General features: G+C 41.7%; 2 protein-coding genes across 2 annotated transcripts; one reads left to right on the forward strand and one right to left on the reverse strand.

Moving 5' to 3' along the window:
* Window positions 1–152: 152 nt before the first annotated feature.
* On the reverse strand, window positions 153–23,962 carry LOC134798415 (cleavage and polyadenylation specificity factor 73). Its single transcript, XM_063770833.1, has 17 exons — window positions 23,757–23,962; window positions 23,456–23,519; window positions 19,979–20,076; window positions 19,658–19,786; window positions 19,072–19,249; window positions 18,078–18,167; window positions 17,504–17,654; window positions 11,990–12,165; window positions 7,427–7,556; window positions 7,029–7,204; window positions 6,514–6,654; window positions 6,126–6,234; window positions 5,625–5,716; window positions 5,262–5,354; window positions 4,320–4,445; window positions 3,697–3,819; window positions 153–278 (listed from the first exon to the last, which is right to left on the reverse strand). Exons 1-17 carry the CDS (start codon window positions 23,828–23,830, stop codon window positions 168–170), a joined length of 2,061 nt encoding a protein of 686 aa, XP_063626903.1. The 5' UTR covers window positions 23,831–23,962; the 3' UTR covers window positions 153–167.
* On the forward strand, window positions 8,619–11,661 carry LOC134798414 (delta(24)-sterol reductase-like). Its single transcript, XM_063770832.1, has 5 exons — window positions 8,619–8,715; window positions 9,007–9,191; window positions 9,472–9,582; window positions 10,033–10,189; window positions 10,368–11,661. The coding sequence occupies exons 1-5, from the start codon at window positions 8,682–8,684 to the stop codon at window positions 11,525–11,527; spliced, it is 1,647 nt and encodes a 548-aa protein (XP_063626902.1). The 5' UTR covers window positions 8,619–8,681; the 3' UTR covers window positions 11,528–11,661.

Genomic DNA, 23,962 nt, shown 5'->3' on the forward strand with positions numbered 1-23,962 from the left:
TTCATTTCTACTACCTACGTATACTTATCTATTTTTTTATGTGAAGGTAGGGTAATTCGCTAGCGACCGGCCGGTTTTAGTAACCGGCCGCCCTAAATCGCGCGCGCCCTCCTCCCCCCCGCTCCCGCTCCCCGGCGCGCACGCGCGGCGCCCGCCCCCCGCCCCCCTCACACGGCGGGCGGCGGCGGCGGGCGCGCGGGCGCCAGCGCGGCGTACAGCTTGCTGATCGCCGCCTGCACGCAGCGCTCGATGTTCTCGTCCTCGGGGCACATCACCTCCTGCGTCACATAAACACATACATATATAAAAACTAGCATTTATTTCCTCGGTCACGATAAATATCCTCGAACACCTCCTAGATAACGCTCGCGTGTGCCAAAAAATTTTGAAACTTTACGTAGGTCCCCGTCCGGTCATATTTAACTCGTCGACGGTTAAAGACGTCCACTTTTATTAACGTACGTTTCGATAAGATTGATATGATGCGTTGTATGTCTCCTCGCGGCCTATCGACTTTTTATAAATTTAGGAACGATCATTACCGGCGCTCCGAGAATTCTTGGCGGTTAAACTTGGGTAGGTATGTAGGCAATTTACAAAATTAACGAGTGTACATAATCTATACGAGGCGACACCTGCTTTTAAACGTTAACTTAAATATAGTCATTTGTGTTACAAGGCATCAAAATTATATATTTCCATCAAAGGCGTACATTGAATCCTGAATAAAGCGATGGATTCTACCCTAGAATCCCGAACGTAGTGAGAAGAGTCCATCGCTTCATTCACGATTCAATATACGCCCTTGACGGAAATGAGCGTAATGAGGGATTCAAGTGTTAACGCCCAAGACGAAATAATTTTGATACCGTGTGACACATACTGCTTTTCACATCAACTATGAGGAAAATAAAAAAATCTTAGTGTTGACACAATCTGATGCTTAAACAAACTATTTCATCCCTCCTAGCAAGTAAGAAAAAGCCCTTTTCCAAACAGGTGATGTGAAAAATATATAACTGTCAAACAATAAATCGGTACTGCAAGCACTAGGTAGCAACAAACTCACGTCGGAACTCAACTTGAATGTCATCGAGGCCTCACTGAAGTGAGCAAAGAAGGCAACAAAGTAACAGTACAATGGATAAAGGGGCATAGTGGATCAAGAGGAAACAATGCAGTGGATGAACTGGCCAGGAAATGTTCAGAAACACCGCCACACGGACCCAAACCCATTATACCCCTACCAGTATCCTACACACGACATAGCCCACCGGATTAGCAAGCTGAAGTGGCAATAGGCAGGCCACATTGCACGCAGAGAAGATGGCCCATGGGATCGAAAAGTGCTCGAGTGGAGACCACGGACTAACAAGCGCAGCGTAGGACGTCCAACCACAAGATGGACAGACGAACTTGTTAAAGTCGCCGGAAGACGCCCAAGTAGCATGGAAGTGTCGGCAACATCAATATAGCAGCCAATTAAGAACTTAGAGTGATTTAAGGGACGTATAAGAGTGTCAGAAAAGATTTAAGCTGTATAAAAGGTACTTTACAGACATTATACAGCTCAAGCTGTATAAAATCATTATAAAGGATTCTGCGGAAGCATGGGGTGCTTTATCAGAATATAAAAAATCTACTCTAAAACTAAAAAGTGTTGTGAGAGACTACAAGCTAATTCTATCGTAAAAGCTGTATACAGGCTGTATTGTAGTAACACTTGGCACTTTTAGCTGCACAAAAGTATCTGTCAATTCCGTTTTAAAACATTAAGTGTTGTGAAACACTACAAGCTAATTTTATCGTAAAAGCTGTATACAGGCTGTATTGTAGTAACACTTGGCACTTGTAGCTGTACAAATGTATCTGTCAACCCCGTTTTACATCTATTTCTTATGGCGTAATCTTACTCTCCTATAAGAATAGTAGTTGTATAACTTCTGTCTGTAAGGGTATTATAAAACCAAATGAATAAATGGCAGCTATAGTACAGCTTTTTTCTGTATTACTGATAGAGTCGCTTATAACAATCTTTTGGCGTAATTTTACACTCGTATAAGTATAGTAGTGTAATGATTTCTGAAAATAAGTGTATTATAAAACTAAAGGAATATATGACAGTTACAGTACAGGTTTTTTATTTGTTATACGGATCTCTAAAGAGAATTATAACTTATGTACGGAGAACCGAAATAAAGCCAAACGAATACAAATATTCTATTATAAAGCTGTTTTAATTACAAAAGCTGTAAAAGACACTCCATTTATTACACAGCACAGCTACTAAGATTATAATGCTCTCCAACTATCCTGTAGGCTGTTTAAAAATTGTCGCCATTTTACAATAAAAAAAACGTATTTGTAAATATAATTAAAGAAATACTTGCAAATATTTAGCAGACTAACGCCGTGTTATGATTACCAGCTAAAATAAATTGTTTAGCCTTAGAATTAATATTTATAAATATTTTTGATACTCTAACCTTAAAAACAAACAGTAACTTTACCGATTTTTGATATTTTCCTTATGGTTTCTCTTTGTTATTTTGCAGGCGCGTAAATATTTTGCCAGAAAAGATACACAGGTTCACAATAAATAATAATCCGCACTTACCAATAATGTAATATTCCATTCAAGTCCTGTATAATATTTACTTTTACTTTTACCATCCACTATAACACTTTATTGTCGCCATTACTATATTACGAATGAACAAGATTAAGACATTTTAGTTTCTTAAATGAATATTATTCTATTGTAATTCTTTCTTATAACTCATTTAAAACTTATATCGTACTTATAAGAGATTATCTGTAGTGTTAAGGTTTCCTGTTACACCGAAATATAGCTGTAATGCAGCTATTATGCAGCGTATGTATTGCTTATACAGCTACTCTACAGCTCTAATAACGCCAAAGGCTGTATAATTTGGGCCCTTTTTTTACTTATAAGGGCTGTATAAGCGCTTATACAGCCTTTGTACAGCCTAATAGTACAGCTTATAGTATACAAATAAACTTTAATACAGCTTATATACAGCTTGCAATGCTGTTTGGCTGGATGCGGGTCGCTTCCAACCGGTATGTGTGGCGGTCCAAGGGGGAAGCCTATGTTCAGCAGTGGACGTCTTATGGCTAAGATGATGATGATGAGTATCCTACATACAAAACCAGCTAGACCGACATCACAAACAGCTGCACAACAAGTACTGGACTGAAATGAACACCTGTAGGCAGCCCAAAGAAATTCTATCGGAACAAAACTACAAGCTTACCAAAATACTACTGAAAACACCCAGACACCTACTACGCAAAATAGTAGGATTAATCACAGGACATAACACACTAAACATCATCATTGGCCTATGAGTCTATTACAGACTATACAAGAGTGTCAGGTAGGGAGACAACGTTTTTCGTGGCTGTGTAAGCCAATACGGGAGCGGCAAACACGACCACAGGCCTGGCAACAAACACCACAGACAGCCCCATGTGCAGAGCGTGCATGTATACAGGAACCAATACCTAGGGACTCCGTGCACACTGAAGGAGGCAGTTAGCAACCTGAAGACACTGCTAGGTTTCATGGAGGAGCTGAGGTGGCTAGAGTAGTGCTACCTCGCTTTCACGCAAAATAGGCACAATGGTTGTCGACTTGCGGAAAATGCCCAGTATAACTGTGTGTGAACTGACCATGTGTGCTAGGTCGATGTCGGCGCGCTTGCCGGCCACGTCCACGTGCAGCTTGTCGCCCTTGAACATCTTGGGCACGGAGTTCTCGCCGAACATCTCCTGCAGCATCTCGATCACGCACTCCTGCAAGTATTACACGGACGTGGTCCATATCACACCTGATACTATTATTGGCTAAGGGCGGTATTCCACCTTTCCAATTTCTTTGTCCAATGTACATTTTACGTCTCTCTCTCTCATTAAGGAAAATAGGAGACGCAGATACACATTGGAGCAAGATATAGAACAGATTGAATACCATCCTTAGCCGCAATCTGTCAAGAAAGAATAGAATTTAAATCAAGCAGTACTTCATACCTGATACCATCAAAAAACATTCCGCCATTTTGTAATTTGTTGACGTCAATCGTTAAAATAAAAACTTATTCACTATTGAGCATAAAATCAGTACAAAAATTTGGGGATACCTTAAAATGCATGCGGTCCAACTTGAGCGCTAAAGGTACAGCTCTCGAAGTAGGCAGAGAAGACGCCGACAAGATGGCCGCCACCAGGGCGTCTGCATACATGTCCGACAATGGCTACTGTAATTGGAACCTTACGTGTAGCGGCACAAAGCTCACCTTGAAGTGCATGCGATCCAGCTTGGGCGCTAGGGGCAGGGCTCGCGGGGTGGGGAGGGAGGACGCCGACAAGATGGCCGCCACCAGGGCGTCTGCGTACATGTCCGACACCGGCGACGCTTGCCACTGAAACAAGAGGAAAACGGATCATTATTACCAACCAACAAAACACTGCAATGTTATAACTTATGACCACTCTTGTTGCTGTCAAAATGATCTATTGAAAAGGTCACCTTGAAAATTAAACTTGGAAGCTAAAAATTGCGTAACGGCAGATGGTCTAACCGGGTTTCACCACAAGATTAAAGGTAAAAGTACTGAGATACTTTGGTCACATACACATAGCTCGCAGAGACCCTGACAACTTGGAGAGACTTGTGGTGATGGGAAAGGTGGACGCCAGACGGCCTAGAGGACCAAGTCCAACGAGATGGTGTGACCAAATATCCGCCTAGATGGACATCACACTAAGCAACGCTTTCCACAAAGCAACCGACAGGGAGAAGTGGAGAGCTGCCATAGGAAAAATTAGCAAGCGGAGTCACGATCCTCAGCAGTGAGGGACCGACTTAGAATAAGTGTAAAAAAAATTACAAAATACTTCGACAAAATAAAGATTATCACACTGACAAAATAGATATGATGACGTATTTAATTTTACTATCGGCGATAATAGATCTTCTAATAGAAGTGGCAAGGGGTAGCTATAATTACCCTGATGTTACCCCATCTGGCCACCGGTATCACAAAACGTAGAATGCAACTGAGTAGCTTTGCTCACGGGCCTCCCGGTGTAGTACAGTCAGCAGCAATAGTTGCTAAGCGGGAGAGGTGTTCAAAATGATGTCGACACGACTTTATTGTTAAGAGAAATTAGCAACTTCTGCTGCTGACTGGGTGTCTATGATTCATAAAGGACCTGGCTGGATGTTAGCGTGATACCTCTAGTGTGATCATGCCGTTGTCGACGGTGAGCTCGACGCACTGGTACAGCCGCCACTTGGTCTCCGTCACGAACTCCACGTTGCCGGCTACCTTCAACAATAATACGTGTTCATTTAATAACAGAACTTCCGTGAAATACAGACACTAAAACAGGACACTCAAGTTGTTTAAGTCACAAGTTGCTCGACATGTTTCGCTCCATAACGAGGAGCTTCAACAGGAGCCACAGTTGAGTGTGTATATTATTTAATTTAGGTATTTACTTTGCTACGCCCTGACAGGGCTCATGCCATATGCCATGTAACAGCATGTTTAGCAATGAAGAATATGTACCAATGTAGAATATGTATGAATGGATACCTGCACGACCACATGCCGCAGAAGCGCCAGCGAGCCGGCGTAGTGGATGGATTGTCGTTGGGACACTTCGGATTGCGTCAGCTCCGTGTATTCTGAACATTAACAAATAAAAAAGAGATAATCACACATTTGTTAGGAATACATATTAGCCTAACGTAGGCCAATCTGAAAAACATCATTACTTATTAAAAATTAATAGCAATATCCTCTAACTCATCAATCTACCTATTCTTAGTCAATAAAACATTTAATCAAACGGAGCGACAGCTGACGTTTACATATTATCTCTTAATCACTACACAAGTTATTGCCTAAGAAGAAATGATTATTGGAATTTGTACTTGGAATAGGTCTACGAGTAAAGGGTCCTTAGGCATCTAAATTGAAAGAAATGTGTATAGGTATTGGTACATATAACAGACCTAAGAAATGTGCGTGAGACACATTATAGCATTAGTTTTCAACAGAAGAACTTTTAACGAAAAGCAGCTGTGTACTAACTATTGAGGTCCTGCGGCGCCAGTATGTGGTAGTTGAAGTTCCGTTTGACCAGTATGCCTTGAAGTTGTTTCCCTTCTTCGGGGGGCTCCACCGCCAGGGACCCCATCACCTGTAGACACCAATCATATTATATAAAGTGAAGAGAGAGAGCTCTTTTATCATAGCTCCGATTGCGTCCGATGCTATTGCTTCGGAGCCCGGGGTCCGCTTTCTTACTTTTATCACACGGCACACGGTCATCGGCAAGTGGTGCCGTTGCGTGTTTTGTTTAATCTACCGCTCTGATCACCGCGGCAGATCGTAGTGTCAATGTCAGTGTGTAATTCACCTTAATTCCTTTAAAGGCCTCCGCTATTTTTGGTGCAATTGTGTAGTGCATTTTTGGTACCTTAGCAGTCTTGTCCCCTCTGAACGTGAGCGATAGTTGTTGTGTGTTGCGCGGTGTGTGTACATGGAGCGCGCCGCGGTGCTCTCGCTGTAGAGCGGCCTTTAGACGCGACATCTCGTTTTGCTCCCCATGGACTAGCACCTGAACAAGTCAAATCCGTTTATGGTTTATTAAAAAAATGTACTCTAAAATTAGTAGTATTACTAAAAATTTCATCATGGTCATATTCAATCCTGGTCACGGCACCAAATTGTAACTCACAACCAAATAAAATAAATAACAAAAAATAATACTGACTAAATAAATATAGAATGTGAGAACGAAAACATCAAAAAGTTCTATGCTCGAATATGTAGTAAATAAACTTTGATGTTGGCCTCCTAATAGACAATATGTGCGAAAATAATCGATATAGTCGATGGCCATGAGTAGCAGCAGTAGTTGCCCCGCCCCTGGAGATTACTCCCTCCAGTTCGAAGATGGTTTAACTTATTTGGTTTGGTTGCGTTACTTACGACATGTGGTGGTTTCAGTATGTTGATAAATTCTGAGGTCTGCTGATAGTCGGTGTGGGCGGAAAAGGAGATGTAATCGACCGACATCCGTAGTGGCAGCTTCTGGCCTGACATGGATGTTACTTCTTCAGGCTCGGAAAGGATTGTCTTGGCCAGTGTGCCTTCGACGCAGTAACCTGTAAGAATGAACAAATATTACTAATACATATTTGCTTATAAATGACATAATAAAACATGCGCCAAACTTTTTTAAACATGCGTGGTAATAGAGACAGTGTACTGAATCAGGGAACTATGCTGAGTGAAGTATGATAAACGGCCGAGCGACGCGAGACCGTCTAGTAACACAAGGCTGGTAAATCCGGCCGAGATATAGCTAATTTCTCAAAAAAAGTTACCGGCAATGATGACTCCATTCTTGGGGTCGGTGCACCAGGACTCGAACAGTTCCCTCGACAGCCCCGACTGCATCATGCCGGGCGACGCCAGGATCACGCACGGACCGATGTCCTCGAAGTGGTCGATACCCTGCAACCGACAATTTGTTCAAAACAATTTAGTACATTCCAATATCTTCTGAGTCATTCAATGTAAAAATGTACAATTTAGACAATTACCTAAATCATTGTAAGTCAATCTTTCTTTAATAGTGTTTATCACCCAAATATTTTAAAACATCGCCTGGCAACACACTATCGCTAACTTCTGTAATACACGTGCGATAGTCCTTATCAACGGTGAATAGAGATTAAAATTACTTAACTCGCGCGCAAATACGCCAGTATAGTAGTCGAATATTATTCGATGAATTGGCCGTGCTCAAGGTTATAAGGTAGACGCTCGCTATTTTATTTAGGTTATATGTATGTCATTCCGTAGATATGTTGTAATAAATACATAAATAAATAAATAAATAAATATTATAGGACATTTTTACACAAATTGACTAAGCCCCACGGTAAGCTCAAGAAGGCTTGTGTTGAATAAATAAATAGGTATAAACTGGTCTAAAAGACAAATTGTAGTGCGTAGGTATGTATTTTTAATGGACAGGCGATAGTTGTTTATATTTTGATTGAAAACATACAATTTTGAATGAGTCGGTACTTATTGGAAGTTTAAAACTGACATCTTCTACAGAAATTATTGGATGATACTTGTTTAGTGATAACAATTTTATTGTTACCGGCTTTTGCCTTGTTATACTGATTTTTTTGTATCATTATAAATCTGTTCATTATTATAAAGAATTAATCGTTATTAATCATTGTGGCTAAAAATAGCAAACAATTTTCATTAATATTTTTATCACGACATTCAAATTGTGCAGTGTTCATGAACTTGTATTTCTAAAGGACATAATTACGTGATGTAACTGTTGTACTCAAACTGAATTTGGTTGAAGAAAAAACTTATATTAGTCCTCACTTCCTTTAGGACAATAGACTTTAGTCTAGACACGGATTCTTAGCTATCAGCTGAGATAATCATTAAGGATTTGAATGTAAGTAATAGATTACTATAACGCAGGTGTTCATGATAGGTAAAAGATATCAAAATAATCTCTTTTATGGTTTGTTAGTCAGTCTCAAATATGCAGCGATTGTGAGTGGTCTGAATATAGGGGACAACTTATAATTTATACTCGTAGACATGTTGATATCATGCACTGTTATGTTTATTTACGGTTTGTAATTTAGTTACCTATGTACCACCGCCCACACTGTTAACTACACGTCGGTGGACCTTATGCCTTAAGTAATAAGGTCCACCGATGTACAAGTTAGGTGTGTTGCTCTTTGTACGAGTACCATCACGTTCCGCGATTGTTGAGCCATTTGGGGCCTAGCTAAATTGGTTGTTCAATACTTACCCTAAATGGCATAACAATCCCGTGTGGTGTGATGTGAAACGATTTAGTCAATATGTAACACTTTAGCTTAATTTAAAATATGGATCTCTACTATCTCCTCGACAGCCATGCTGCCCTCATCGTGGAAAGCCCGCATCATCGGCTGGCTAGAAGAGCACCGAGAGCTGGTTGTCCTTGTCTTCTGCCTGCCAGCCAGCTTCTTGTTCAGTCTGTTCTTGAAACTGCGAGCGGCTGCCCGTCGCTTCACCACCAGTAGCCATGATGAGCGGGTCCGCGAGATGCAGCGACACGTTAGTGCCATCGCACACACTGTTAACTGTCCATCGGAGGACCTTATTACAAGAGGCATAAGGTCCACCGATAGACAGTTACGAATGTTGCTGTTTGCACTGATCATTAGTCAATATTTTTCATTGATTCAAGATCTTTAGCAGCCATGTTATGTTATCGTTGTAAAATACACTCATTCGCTAGACTGTTTATTATTCTCACAATAGACGAATTACAAAACCACAAAGTAAGCTCTCATTCTACAGTCTACTAATCCCAGCTCACCTTTGTCTGGTTCAGGTGCAGGCATGGAATAAGCTGGACAAAGACAATCGCCGCCTGCTGTGCACGGCGCGGCCTAACTGGCTGTCGCTCTCCACCACATTCTTCCAAAAACATCTGCACCATCGGGTGAGTGATATTGGAGAAGATTCACGTAAACGGAGCTTTCGCAATTCCACAGAGTAACACATGAGTTGGACACGTACCTATCTAATTATTCGTTTAATGTTTATTAGTATATACTTAAATCAAACTCCGAAGAAGATTAATGATAGTTGATAACCTTTGTTGATTTAACTTGATTAACCACCCGTGTAAAAGCAAATTGCTACATAGGTACATACATAAATGTTATGACCGATTCGCGCGAAGCGAGGTGGGCAAAAGTTTTCCGTTCTTTTAGAATAAGTACTATTATTCAATGTGAATAATCAGTGCTTAACGATACACTATCTCTTTTATTTACTCGGATCTACGTGGAATATAGGTACACATTTCTTTTGCCACTTTTAGAAAGAGTTCCCATACATTTCTTTTTACTTTAAAACTGTCTACATAGTAATTTTGTTTCGTAAACAGGTCCCTATCCCCCTGTACGACATTTTGGAGCTGGATGAAGCCAACATGACGGTCCGCGTGGAGCCAATGGTCACCATCGGAGACATCACCAAGTTCCTCATCCCCAGAGGGTACTCGTTGGCGGTCACCATCGAACTAGATGATGCCACGCTGGGAGGTGAGTCGATAATAGTAGTCAACTATTCATCATCAGCCTACTACTAAACATAGGCGTCTTCCATCGGCACGCTAATGAGGTCGATCTTTAGCTCTTTGCCTCCAATCCCTGCTGCCTTACGTTACGTATCTCATCGCCCCACCGAGCCACAAGCTTTATACTTTATCTGTCTCCTTAGGTCTGGCGTTCGGTACCGGCATGTCAACGCACTCGCACAAAGCGGGCCTGTACCATGAGACCATCACCAGCTACGAGGTTGTGGTTGCCGACGGTTCCGTGGTAACGGCCACGCCACGCGAACACAAGGAACTCTATCAAACCCTACCTTGGTCGCACGGAAGTCTTGGCTTTCTAGTCGCTTTGACGCTGAGAATCGTCAAAATCAAACCGTATATAAAGATTAAGTACATCCCAGTTAAAGGACAAGAAAGTTACTGTAATATGATGAGGGAATTATCAGGAGCATATGAAGAAAAACCAAAGGAATTCCCAGATTATATCGAAGGCACCATCTTTAGCGAAAACGAGGCTGTAGTCATGACGGGAGACTACGCGGACTACGACCCCAAGATACCTGTCAATGAGTGCTCGAAATGGTATAAACCATGGTTTTACAAGCACGTTGAAAGCTTTTTGAAGAAAGGTGAATCGGAAGAACTGATTCCGTTGAGAGATTACTTGCTAAGGCATAATAGAGCGATATTCTGGGTGGTGGAAGATATGCTTTCATTCGGTAATAATTTTCTGTTCAGAACACTATTTGGTTGGCTATTACCGCCTAAACCAGCGTTTTTGAAATTCACAACGACCCCTGGAGTACGAGAATATACTTTTACTAAGCAAGTGTTCCAAGATATTGTACTCCCTATTAAAGAATTGGAAAAACAAGTAGAAATAGCGACTGAGCTTTTCGACAAGTATCCATTACTAGTGTATCCATGTAAAGTTATAGATCATGGGCCGTCTTCTGGACAATTAAAGAGACCTGACCCCAAATATATGGTACCTGGTACCAACTACGCGATGTATAATGATTTGGGAGTATACGGGGTGCCCGGGAAGGTGAAAGACAAGAAGAAGTACAACCCTGTAGATGCGATGAGGAAAATGGAGAAGTTTACTAGAGAAGTTGGGGGTTTTTCGTTCTTGTATGCGGATATATTTATGACGCGGGAGGAGTTTGAGGAGATGTTCGACTTGACGCTGTATGCGAGAGTGAGGAAACAGTATGGGGCAGAAGGTGCCTTTCCGCATTTGTACGATAAGGTGAAGCCGGAGTTGGATGTGTTTGCTATTGGAGAGGAGAACGCCATTGGAGAAGATAAAATAAATAAATAATTTTAGCCTATATACGTCCCACTGCTGGGCACAGGCCTCCTCTCAAGCACGAGAGGGTTTAGCCTATGGTCCCCACGCTGGCCCAATGCGGGTTGGGGGCTTCATTTACCTTTATACATTTGAATCTCTTCGTGGATGTATGCAGGTTTCCTCACGATGTTTATCTTCAACGAAAAAGCTAGTGGTAAATATCAAATGATATTCCGTACATAAGTTCCGAAAAACTCATAAAAAGATACATTTTAGTAAAATTATACGCGTAACGAATTGTGCAATATGTTTTAAGATATAAATCATATATATTGTGTATTAATTATAGTCTTATATATTAATATTGTTTTAAATCCTGGTCATGGCACCAAATCGTAACGGACCACCAAATGAGAATAAAACAAAATGATTCAAAGATATAGGCACAACGGTAGATATCTACTACAATCAACGGCGCTTTTGTAGACTTACCTTAAGGTTGGAGATATGCCTGAACACGAAGGGGTTGTTAACCGCGATCTGCCTCCGAATGCGGTCGTTCATGGCATTTACATATGTTTGATAGACAGCCATACATTTCTTGGCCAGGGATGAAGCGTAGTAGATCGGCACGTCTTGAAGCTCGGGGTGGAGGGACCAGTACTCGTCTGCAACAAATAAGGCATGTTTTAATAAAACCTACGGAAAATATTTTCAAAAATGACGTTAATTTTTTTGAAGTTGAAAATGAGTGCATCATGTCGCCGTTAAACTTAAGTTTGGCGAACCTAATATAAGTTTAAAATGTACCATACTTTTCTGTAAAATAAATAAAAAAAAAAAAGTGAAAACTTCTTTAGCGGCGGTGTGCACTTTTTGAGGTGGGGAAAAAATGATAAACTAGAGACAGCGTAAGGCGTAACGCGTAAGGCGTCTCTCCTCTCTTTCTACCGCACGGCGAAAATGTATGCCTGAGCCTGCTGTTTCATGTAGGCGGCGCAGGGCGCTTGCGTGACTTATGTTATGTGTGACGGACAATGTCATTGTTTTTTGATTTAAATGCCATGTAGTGAGTTTCCCTCAAACTGGTATTAATACTAGTAGTTCGCCCCGAACAGTGATGTGCTTAGGGGTTTCAAGTAATGCGAGGATACAACGCTAGATGGCGTTAACCTCAATTATACATAGTGCTGGAGACATTTTGCACTATATGGCCCTGTTATTAATATTTTGAGTTACAATGTCGTTGAGTTTTCACTTCTGCCGGCACTCCCGGAGTGCAACCCGTTGTTTTGTTTTTTGTACTGTATCTTATAATATAAGGGTGGTACTCTATCTGTTCAATATATTTGTCCACTGTGTATTTGCATCTCATATATTGCTTAGTGAGAGAGTGAGACGCAATGCACATTGGACCAAGAAGTTGGACAGATGGAATACCAACCTTAGATACATGTTTGTGCCCTCTTTGACACCATTTTCTTAAAATCAAAAAAATCAAAAATATACTTTATTCATGTAGGCCTAGCAACAAGCTCTTATGAATCGTAATTAATCTTAATCTAATTATCAGAGCAATTTATTGATGTTAATATTATTCCATAATAAAATTATTATACATATCAAATTTAACACTAAGAATTTCACAAAAGGATCGTCAAACATTAAAAAGATTGTATAAAAAAATACTAGTCTAGAATTTCTAGAATAAAATCTAAATGTCAAAAAAAAGCATAAGTAACAAAAGAAGTAGATAGTATTACATCGGAATATCCATTTCCTCATCAATAATCAAATGTACCTAATAAATAAATAATCATTTCGAATAACAATTAATCCCACGTTGTAATATCATTCATGTAGTCTTGTGTGGTATAATAAGCTTTAGAAATAAGTTTACGCTTTACATAATTCTTAAATTTATTAATAGATAATTCAGTAATATGGCTTGGAAGTTTATTATAAAATCTTACACAATTACCCATGAATGATTTTTTAATTTTATGGAGCCGAGTGAAGGGCACTGCGAGCTTATGTTTATTTCTAGTATTAATATTATGAATTTCACAATTTTTCCTAAAATTTACAATATTTTTATGTACATACAGAATATTCTCATAAATGTATTGACAGTGCACTGTCATTATGTCAATTTCCTTAAATTTATCTCTAAGTGAGTCTCTATGGTTCATTTTGTATATTGCTCGAATAGCCCTCTTCTGCAGAACAAAAATGGTATTTATCTCTGAAGCACCGCCCCACAGTAAAATACCATATGCCATAATGCTATGGAAGTAACTAAAATATACTAATCGAGCTGTTTTCACGTCAGTTAACTGACGGATTTTGCTCACTGCAAAAGCTGCAGAACTCAGTCTATTCGAAAGAGTAGCAATATGGGGACCCCACTGGAGTTTAGAATCTAAAGTTATACCAAGAAAAACTGTACTATCAACTAATTCCAATTCCTCATCCTTCACAATGACACTTGTTTGCACATGCCTTACGTTACTACTAGTGACAAACTTAATACATTTAGTCTTTTTCTCATTTAACAATAAATTATTAACATTGAACCAATTTACTACTTTTGAAATGGCATTGTTTACATCATTGTAAGCTTGTTGCTGTCGTTTGACTTTGAAAATAAGTGAGGTGTCGTCTGCAAACAATACTATATCATGGTGGGTCTTAACAAGGAATGGCAAGTCATTTATGTAGATAAGGAACAGGAAAGGTCCCAATATTGACCCCTGTGGTACACCCATAGAGACCAATGACCCAGGTGATCGCTGTCCATTCACATCGACCCTTTGTATTCTACCATTTAAGTAGGACTTAAGTAAATTCAGTGCCGATCCTCTAACTCCGTAATAATGAAGTTTCCTGATTAATGTTTCATGACAAACACAGTCGAAGGCCTTAGATAAATCACAGAAGACACCTAAAGCATCTCGTGACTCCTCCCAGGCATCGAAAATATGCTTAATTAGCTCAACACCGGCATCGGTTGTTGAGCGACCCCGTGTAAAACCAAACTGCTTATTATGCATCAAATTATTAACGTTAAAATGTCGTACTAATTGAGAAAGAACTAATTTTTCAAAAATCTTGCTAAATGTTGGTAGCACAGATATCGGTCTAAAGTTAGTGGGGTCAGAGCTGCTACCAGATTTAAATAAAGGAATTACTTTACTATGTTTCATTAGATCAGGAAACTCGCCGCAATCAACACTGTTGTTAAATATAACTACCAAGTCAGGCGCTACAATTTCAACTAAGGATTTGACAGCATGGACAGAGACTCCCCAGAGGTCATTAGTTTTTTTGACATTAATTGATTTAAACGCCTTTATTACATCTGAGGTACAAACATGTTCAAAATGAAGGTCTCCACAACACTCTGGAGCGTTATGTTTTAATAATGTAACAGCAGATGAGGGTGATGAATTTAAATCCTTAGTTGTGGATACTGGTACCTCGGTGAAAAAATTTTCAAACTCTGTAGCTACTTCTAAATTGGAATCTATAATTTTGTTATCAATGTTTAGTTTAAGCTCTTTAATTGTGTGTTTAGAGCGACCAGTCTCCACATTTATAACTTTCCAGGTTGCTTTAACAATGTCGGAACTACTTTTTATTTTCTGACTTAGATAATTTCGCTTAGCTATATGACAATCTACTTTAAACTTCTTCGAATACTCCTTCACATGTTCTTTAAATTCATCACTCTGATTAAACCGCCGTTCCTCATATAAGGCATACAGTTCACGTCTTCTTTGATGTAAGTCCGCAGTAGCCCACTCACTAAAAACTGATGCACCACTAACTACGACCGATTTTGAGGTGAATATCGCATTATAATGATCCATAAAAGTGTGAAAGAATGAATTATACATACTATTAGGACTCATATCGGAAGACAAAAAGGGTAGCGCCTGAACTAAACTTAGCTTCATTCTTTCCACGCGGTCCGAGGTTACTGGTACAAAAGTTATTTGTTTTCTCATGGTATTTTTCCTTATGAATATTAGACGGCTCGAGGCAGCGGCCGCCGCGGGTCACGATGTCCTGCACGAGGCCGGTGAAGCGGCTCTCGCGCTCCTCGCGCTTCTTACTATTGAACTCACCTAGAATGAGCAGTAACTCCTGCGCCCGTCCCAGTGCGAACACGGGCACGAGGCAGCGGCCGCCGCGGGTCACGATGTCCTGCACGAGGCCGGTGAAGCGGGTCTCGCGCTCCTCGCGCTTCTATTGAACTCACCTAGAATGAGCAGTAACTCCTGCGCCCGTCCCAGTGCGAACACGGGCACGAGGCAGCGGCCGCCGCGGGTCACGATGTCCTGCACGAGGCCGGTGAAGCGGGTCTCGCGCTCCTCGCGCTTCTATTGAACTCACCTAGAATGAGCAGTAACTCCTGCGCCCGTCCCAGTGCGAACACGGGCACGAGGCAGCGGCCGCCGCGGGTCACGATATCCTGCACGAGGCCGGTGAAGCGGGTCTCGCGCTCCTCGCGCTTCTATTGAACTCACCTAGAATGAGCAGTAACTCCTGCGCCCGTCCCAGTGCGAACACGGGCACGAGGCAGCGGCCGCCGCGGGTCACGATGTCCTGCACGAGGCCGGTGAAGCGGGTCTCGCGCTCCTCGCGCTTCTATTGAACTCACCTAGAATGAGCAGTAACTCCTGCGCCCGTCCCAGTGCGAACACGGGCACGAGGCAGCGGCCGCCGCGGGTCACGATGTCCTGCACGAGGCCGGTGAAGCGGGTCTCGCGCTCCTCGCGCTTCTATTGAACTCACCTAGAATGAGCAGTAACTCCTGCGCCCGTCCCAGTGCGAACACGGGCACGAGGCAGCGGCCGCCGCGGGTCACGATGTCCTGCACGAGGCCGGTGAAGCGGGTCTCGCGCTCCTCGCGCTTCTATTGAACTCACCTAGAATGAGCAGTAACTCCTGCGCCCGTCCCAGTGCGAACACGGGCACGAGGCAGCGGCCGCCGCGGGTCACGATGTCCTGCACGAGGCCGGTGAAGCGGGTCTCGCGCTCCTCGCGCTTCTATTGAACTCACCTAGAATGAGCAGTAACTCCTGCGCCCGTCCCAGTGCGAACACGGGCACGAGGCAGCGGCCGCCGCGGGTCACGATGTCCTGCACGAGGCCGGTGAAGCGGGTCTCGCGCTCCTCGCGCTTCTATTGAACTCACCTAGAATGAGCAGTAACTCCTGCGCCCGTCCCAGTGCGAACACGGGCACGAGGCAGCGGCCGCCGCGGGTCACGATGTCCTGCACGAGGCCGGTGAAGCGGGTCTCGCGCTCCTCGCGCTTCTATTGAACTCACCTAGAATGAGCAGTAACTCCTGCGCCCGTCCCAGTGCGAACACGGGCACGAGGCAGTGGCCGCCGCGGGTCACGATGTCCTGCACGAGGCCGGTGAAGCGGGTCTCGCGCTCCTCGCGCTTCTATTGAACTCACCTAGAATGAGCAGTAACTCCTGCGCCCGTCCCAGTGCGAACACGGGCACGAGGCAGCGGCCGCCGCGGGTCACGATGTCCTGCACGAGGCCGGTGAAGCGGGTCTCGCGCTCCTCGCGCTTCTATTGAACTCACCTAGAATGAGCAGTAACTCCTGCGCCCGTCCCAGTGCGAACACGGGCACGAGGCAGCGGCCGCCGCGGGTCACGATGTCCTGCACGAGGCCGGTGAAGCGGGTCTCGCGCTCCTCGCGCTTCTATTGAACTCACCTAGAATGAGCAGTAACTCCTGCGCCCGTCCCAGTGCGAACACGGGCACGAGGCAGCGGCCGCCGCGGGTCACGATGTCCTGCACGAGGCCGGTGAAGCGGGTCTCGCGCTCCTCGCGCTTCTATTGAACTCACCTAGAATGAGCAGTAACTCCTGCGCCCGTCCCAGTGCGAACACGGGCACGAGGCAGCGGCCGCCGCGGGTCACGATGTCCTGCACGAGGCCGGTGAAGCGGGTCTCGCGCTCCTCGCGCTTCTATTGAACTCACCTAGAATGAGCAGTAACTCCTGCGCCCGTCCCAGTGCGAACACGGGCACGAGGCAGCGGCCGCCGCGGGTCACGATGTCCTGCACGAGGCCGGTGAAGCGGCTCTCGCGCTCCTCGCGCTTCTCGTGGATGTGGGTGCCGTACGTGGACTCCTATACACACAACACACTCATTTAACCAGTGATTTCTTAATAATGAACTGAAAGAAATGCCATATACTAAAGAAAAAAAAATATCACACCCTCCAGTGGCCTAGACCGGAATCAAACCGGCGTCTTGAGCTTATACGGATAACACCATTACCTTTAGGCCACTCGACCGCGTACCCCCAGTTACCCGACACTACTCAACCCTTAGCTGTACAGCAGTTTCAAAAAAATATTACCACTAATAAGTAATGACACCCAATTTACCTTCTTACCAATCTGTGTGCTTTTGTACTAAAATTACCATTGGATTGGATTAAGTTGAACATTCAAATTGTCATGTCAGTATTTGGCACAATTTGGGATATAAAAATAGATCATATGTTCTATAAAATGCACATTTCTTATCAAATAAACAGTTGAACTCACAGTGATGAGTACATCTGGATGCACGGTGGGAATCTCAGCTGCCATCAGATGTCTGTCCTCCTGCCGCGAGAAGTCTCCCGTGTACAACACCTACATATAAACAGAACAGCTTTACACATAGTTTAATATAACTGCAGTTTGTGTTAACCATGAGTGCAAACCTCATTCGCTCAAAAAGAGAAAAAAAAATATCTTCAAAAACGGACAAAAATATGTTAGTAAATATTAATAAAATATTATTTTTGTAATCTTACACTTAAGTATCGTATCTTGTTAGATACCTACTCATTTTTGCCAGTAATGACGGTCGTAAACTCTTGACGGACGTGCCTACTTAACGGTTCAAGTTATCGAAGATCCCGTCTGGACATCCTAGGTACCGCTTGAGACTCAATTTGACTGAACAAAAACAGTCAGACAGAGATCTTTCTGGCTGTCATTAGCGTCGAAGGGCAAGATCACTGCGCGTCATTGTGCCTCAGCAGTAAGTAACTGTAGTATCTTGTGAAATACATTGGGAATAAAGGGTTCTAATTCTAACCTTGACGCCTGCGATACCAAACATAAAAATAGCGGCCCCAAACACATGGCCGGCGTTGTACAGTCGACGTCAAAGATATGTTTACAATTTTCGCCCTACAAAGGAGTAAGGTGCAAAATATATTTTTGTCGACGACTGTACGCTCAGAAGAGCACGCCCTGCACATTTCTTGTCCTCATGGAAGTTGACTGTTTCGATGCGGTCAATAGATCCCTCAAGGTCCGACTCGGTGTACAGCATCTGCTCTGTTGTGTTACTGTACCTTGACGCCCGCGATCTCGATCATGGACATGGCGGCGCCCAACACGTGGCTGACGTGGCCGGCGTTGTAAGTCGGCCCAGAAGCGCACGCCCCGCACGTCTTTCTCCTCGTGGAAGTTGACCGTCTCGATGCGGTCCATGGAGCCCTCCAGGTCTGACTCGGTGTACATCTGTTCTGTTGTGTTACTGTACCTTGACGCCCGCGATCTCGATCATGAACATGGCGGCGCCCAACACGTGGCCGGCGTTGTACGCCCAGAAGCGCACGCCCCGCACGTCTTTCTCCTCGTGGAAGTTGACCGTCTCGATGCGGTCCATGGAGCCCTCCAGGTCCGACTCGGTGTACAGCATCTGCTCTGTCGATATGTTGCTGTAACATTAGGCATTTCGTTAATGATTATTCCAATTCATGTAAGTCTGGCAGCTGTTTAGATTAACAGTCTTACTGTCTCTAGAATAGGTACAGGCTAGGGTAAAAAATATGTGAATGTGAACTTTATAGAGTTCGCATATTTGATAGCCCAGGCTATGCAAGTGTTAATTTAAACGTCAAACTGCTACGAAATTATGACGTTTGCACAGTCTGGGCTGTAAAAATCGCTGCCAACATAGCTCGGTCTAACTCTAGCCATTATAAAATGGCTATCTTCAGTAGTTTAAAAGATTCAATAGACAGAAAATAAAAAATATCTATTATTTAATCTTTCCATGAATTTGTGACTGATAATATTAAGTATATTTAAACATAATGGTGCAAGAATTGATAAACACCACCCACCTGACTTTGATGTAGTCAGAGACCAGCCAGCGGTAGATGGCCTTGGTGGCGTGCGTCATGAACACTCGGCCTTTGAACGATGTCTTAGTGAGGAACCAGGGCAGGGCTCCACTGTGGTCTAGATGGAAACTGAAAATATTTAATAAATAAATTATTGTTTCACTAAGTATGAAATTCTGTAATCTTAATCAGTTTCAAGCTGGGGACAATTATAAGATATAGGCCTTCCCTCATCCGAAGGTTCAATACTAATCATTTGTCTGTGTTGTTGGAACCTTCTTTAACTATGTCCTTCTAAATTAATTAAAATTTAAAACTTACTGTGAAATCAGAAGAAGGTCAACTTCATCTGCCTCTATCAGATCCACAAATGGCAGAGCATCCATGCCCGATAGCCCCGGGTGGATACCACAGTCCAACTACAAAATAACACATACAAAAAGGTTTCATTAATGTCAATATGGGAAAGACCAGCAGCCATATACTTAAAACCAGACCATCATAGGGCAAGAACTCCTATATTTATACAGGATGACGAGTCGCTCAGACAATCTTCTGATGAGCTTCACTTTTTCTGCTCTACTGATCATAAGTATAAGTATGTGTACAAACACACGAGAGTAACAGATTAATTTAAATTTAATTTTGAGTGAATTGACATTCACTATAATTTAAAATTCTACAGTTGAAAATGAAATTAATTTAATTTATTGTTTTTTTTTTTAAATATGTGCACCATACTGAAAGTTTCTGGATTCTGATATATGAGACAACATATTTTTTCTAAGTGGCCAGTCCAGGAATTTTCAGTATGCTCCAAAACGTAATTCAAGACCAAAAAAAGGAAGAAAATGTTGCCACTGCAATAATTTGTTTGTAAAATAGTAAATTCCTTTTGATAAATAATCACGCTAAGATAAATTATTTATTTGTAATTTTACTCCTACTATTTAAAAAAGTACTTTTATTTACTTAATTTTACTGGATAAAACATTTATTTACATACAATATATATACAGTGGTACTACCAAACGAAATTAATAACTAGCTTAAATCTAAAATAGGCCCCTGAGGCATTGTACCAAGGATGCTGGCGGCATTTCCTCGTTGTATCGCAATGCTGATACGTTGTGCGAGGTAGCCGCCAGCTCTTCGGTCACCAGTTACGTCAACCAGACGCTTCGCGATTTCTGCGAACAACTTATGCGCGCTGGGACCCCATGGACCTAGAGTTTCAACACCAAATGGTACAAAATGGTACTATATATTTTACTTAAATACAAGACGCGCTAGTAAAAAGTGGCAACATTTTCTTACTTTTTTAGGGTTCCGTACCTCAAAAGGAAAAAACGGAACCCTTATAGGATCACTCGTGCGTCTGTCTGTCTGTCTGTCTGTCTGTCTGTCTGTCTGTCTGTCCGTCTGTCACAGCCGATTTTCTCCGGAACTACTGGACCAATCAAGTTGAAATTTGGTACACATATGTAAGTTTGTGACCCGAATACGGACATGTAACGTAAACAAATGAATTTTAAACATGGGGGCCACTTTTGGGGGGTAAATGAAAAAATGAAAAAAAAAAATTTTTTCAAACTATATCATGTTACATATCAAATGAAAGAGCTTATTGTAAGGATTTCAAATAATTTTTTTTTATAATTTTCGAATCAACAGTTTAGAAGTTATTCAAGAAAATAGGCAAAAAATGACCATTCCCCCCCCCTTATCTCCGAAACTACTAGGTCTAAAATTTTGAAAAAAATACAAAAAATAGGTCTATACCTATAGATGACAGGAAAACCTATTAGAAATGTACAGTCAAGCGTGAGTCGGACTTAATTACAGTTTTTAATCCGACCCCTACGGATTTTTTAAAGAGATTTCACTCACGTTTCACATAAAAAATACATTGTTAACAGTGCCGGATTACTTAGAGTAGTAGTTTTCTTAGAGTAATTGGTGATAATTTTCTGATAAGATAATCATTTTAAATATTTAACGGTCTTACCTACTTACGAGTAATTGTAAGGTCAAATTAAAAATAATGTTTAACAAAAATGTTAAATTGAGAGCTAGCTTAAAGTTTTTTGTACTCGTCGACTTTAATGGTTGAATTAATAAAGACTTTGTAACCAATAAGCAAAACAAGCACGTGCTTACGGCACCACGTTCAGGGAGGGCACCAAAATGCCAGGTTGAAAAAGGTGAACAAATTGTAAAATTAGGGACAGACACATCGTTTTTACCACACGATTTTTTTAGCTGTCCAAAAGCTAATTTGCAAAAATAATGGCGCGTAATTCTTTGGGAAACAATCGGTAGCAGTAGAAGAGTCGTGATTACATGCATAGATTCGATTTCAACCCACTCTTTTGCGGTTCGGCGTTAGGTCTTATGCGAGGCCTTCTGCCTTACGGCAAAGTTGATCTTCTGCCTTAATTACACTTGGGCGTGGATCCAAATCCAAGCTTTCCTCTTTCGCAGCTGGGCCTACTGCCTTTCTCACACTTCGCCAATTCAATTCCAAGCTCTCTGCTTTCTTGCATATTTTATGCATGAAAACAACCTCACTGAGACACTTAAATATCGAGCCCTATGCGAAGCTAGGCTGATAGAAAACTGTCCCATCCCTTCTCTGTATGAAATTCTGGATTCGCGCCTGGTTGGGACTAAAACTAAAATTGCGTTTTTATATCGAAAAATTTTCGCGCTCGCTTCGCTCGCGTTTTCAATTACTTTATAAGGTATGATAAAGGTGACATTCGGGTGGCGACTGCAGCAACATTACTCTGTTGCAACGTTACTGCTGCAGTACTGTCAACTTCCGTGATAAAATGATGTGACTGATTTCCATACTAAAAGTAAAAATGTACAACTGTCTATCATATTGCGTTTTTATATCGAAAAATTTCTTGATGACCCTAGGGAGAGGGGGCACCTAGAAATGCTTAGGGCATCAAAATATCTTAATCCGGCACTGATTGTTAAAAATTGTGTAATATACGGAACCCTTGGAACGCGAGTCCGACTCGCACTTGGCCGGTTTTATTTGGTCTTGAATTACGTTTTGGAGTATAAGTACACTCAAAGCAAACTCAAAGCAATAGTGCCTATCTATGTAATAAATGAAATTAATGTGTGCTTTGTATTTGACACTTATTCCAGTCTATTAATAAAATATTATTTAAATAAGTTAAGTTGCAATTTGTATGTCTATTTTTTGTTTTTTAACAATTAATGCACATTAGACATTAAGTATTAATGCCAATTAGCATGTAAGGTTTAGCTGTTAGTACTGATTGAATGGAAAATAAATGAAATGAAATGAGAAATGAAACAAGTAGTCATTCCTTATAGACAGTCTTCTTCACATTGACCTTACTCTGTATTGTTTGATTGGTAGTTGACTAGTAAAGCATATGGTTTCCATTTGGTTTGAAAGGTAGTAAGGTAAACGTAGTAAGGTGCCTACTAATTCATGGGAATAGGTGCCAAGCAAACCCCAGGCTATAAGCCTGAATATTCATTTTTTATCAACTGGGTATAGCATTACTGTGGGCGCAGCACGGTTCCATTTTTATCGTCTGTCACTATGTGCGTCCCTTTCGCACTTACATACTTGTTAGAACGTGACAGGCATGGTGACAAGGGATAAAAACGCGACCGTGCTACGCCGCCTGTAAGCATGTAGTTTAAATAGAAATGTAACTATAATTATAATCTGACTTGATAAGATAAAGAAAGCATATCAAAAACTTGTCACAACCAATGAAGTAATAAAAGTGTCCTTAATCTTACCATAATCTTCTTTCCTTTGAATTCCAGCATAATACATGATCTTCCGACTTCCTGGCCGGCTCCCCTGAAATCATTCACATTTTTATAGAGTTGCTTTCAAAGGTAACTTCTTTCTTTCATAATCATATGAAACGTTTAAGAAACGTTCCTAAAATTAATAAAATTGCTACGATTATGAGAGATTTAGGAACTTTTGACGGTATAAATATTTGAGCAAAGGCAAATATCGCTTTAATTAAAGCCAAACAACTACTATAAACAACAATGAAATGAAAAATAGGTGAATAAACATAATATTTACAATGGTCGAATCGTAAGCTGATCACTTTCTTCCAAGGGCCCCGGGTCGGTGCCTTTTCTCGGATTTGTCGTCATGATTATAAATTGCTTAATTCACTTTATGAACTATGAAGCACACATTTAACACTTTTAAACTTAGCTTTCTTATTAAAATGAGCTATTTGATGTAGAATTGATAATGAAAACAACACCAAACCGGCTGCTCAA

The sequence above is a fragment of the Cydia splendana genome, chromosome 16 (genome assembly GCF_910591565.1).
Source record: "Cydia splendana chromosome 16, ilCydSple1.2, whole genome shotgun sequence".
NCBI classification, from domain to species: Eukaryota; Metazoa; Arthropoda; class Insecta; order Lepidoptera; family Tortricidae; genus Cydia; species Cydia splendana.

Bases quoted from the DNA above. Each gene is read 5' to 3' on its own strand.
- LOC134798414 (XM_063770832.1), top strand. From the start codon at position 8,682: ATGTTGATATCATGCACTGTTATGTTTATTTACG. The intron at 8,716-9,006 runs GTTTGTAATTTA...TCTCCTCGACAG, and splicing joins CACTGTTATGTTTATTTACG to CCATGCTGCCCTCATCGTGG. The intron at 9,192-9,471 runs GTTAGTGCCATC...TGTCTGGTTCAG, and splicing joins TCCGCGAGATGCAGCGACAC to GTGCAGGCATGGAATAAGCT.
- LOC134798415 (XM_063770833.1), bottom strand. From the start codon at position 23,830: ATGACGACAAATCCGAGAAAAGGCACCGACCCGGGGCCCTTGGAAGAA. The intron at 18,168-19,071 runs GTACAGTAACAC...GTTTATATGTAG, and splicing joins TCGAGATCGCGGGCGTCAAG to GTGTTGTACACGGGAGACTT. The intron at 7,205-7,426 runs GTAACTTTTTTT...TCATTCTTACAG, and splicing joins GAATGGAGTCATCATTGCCG to GTTACTGCGTCGAAGGCACA.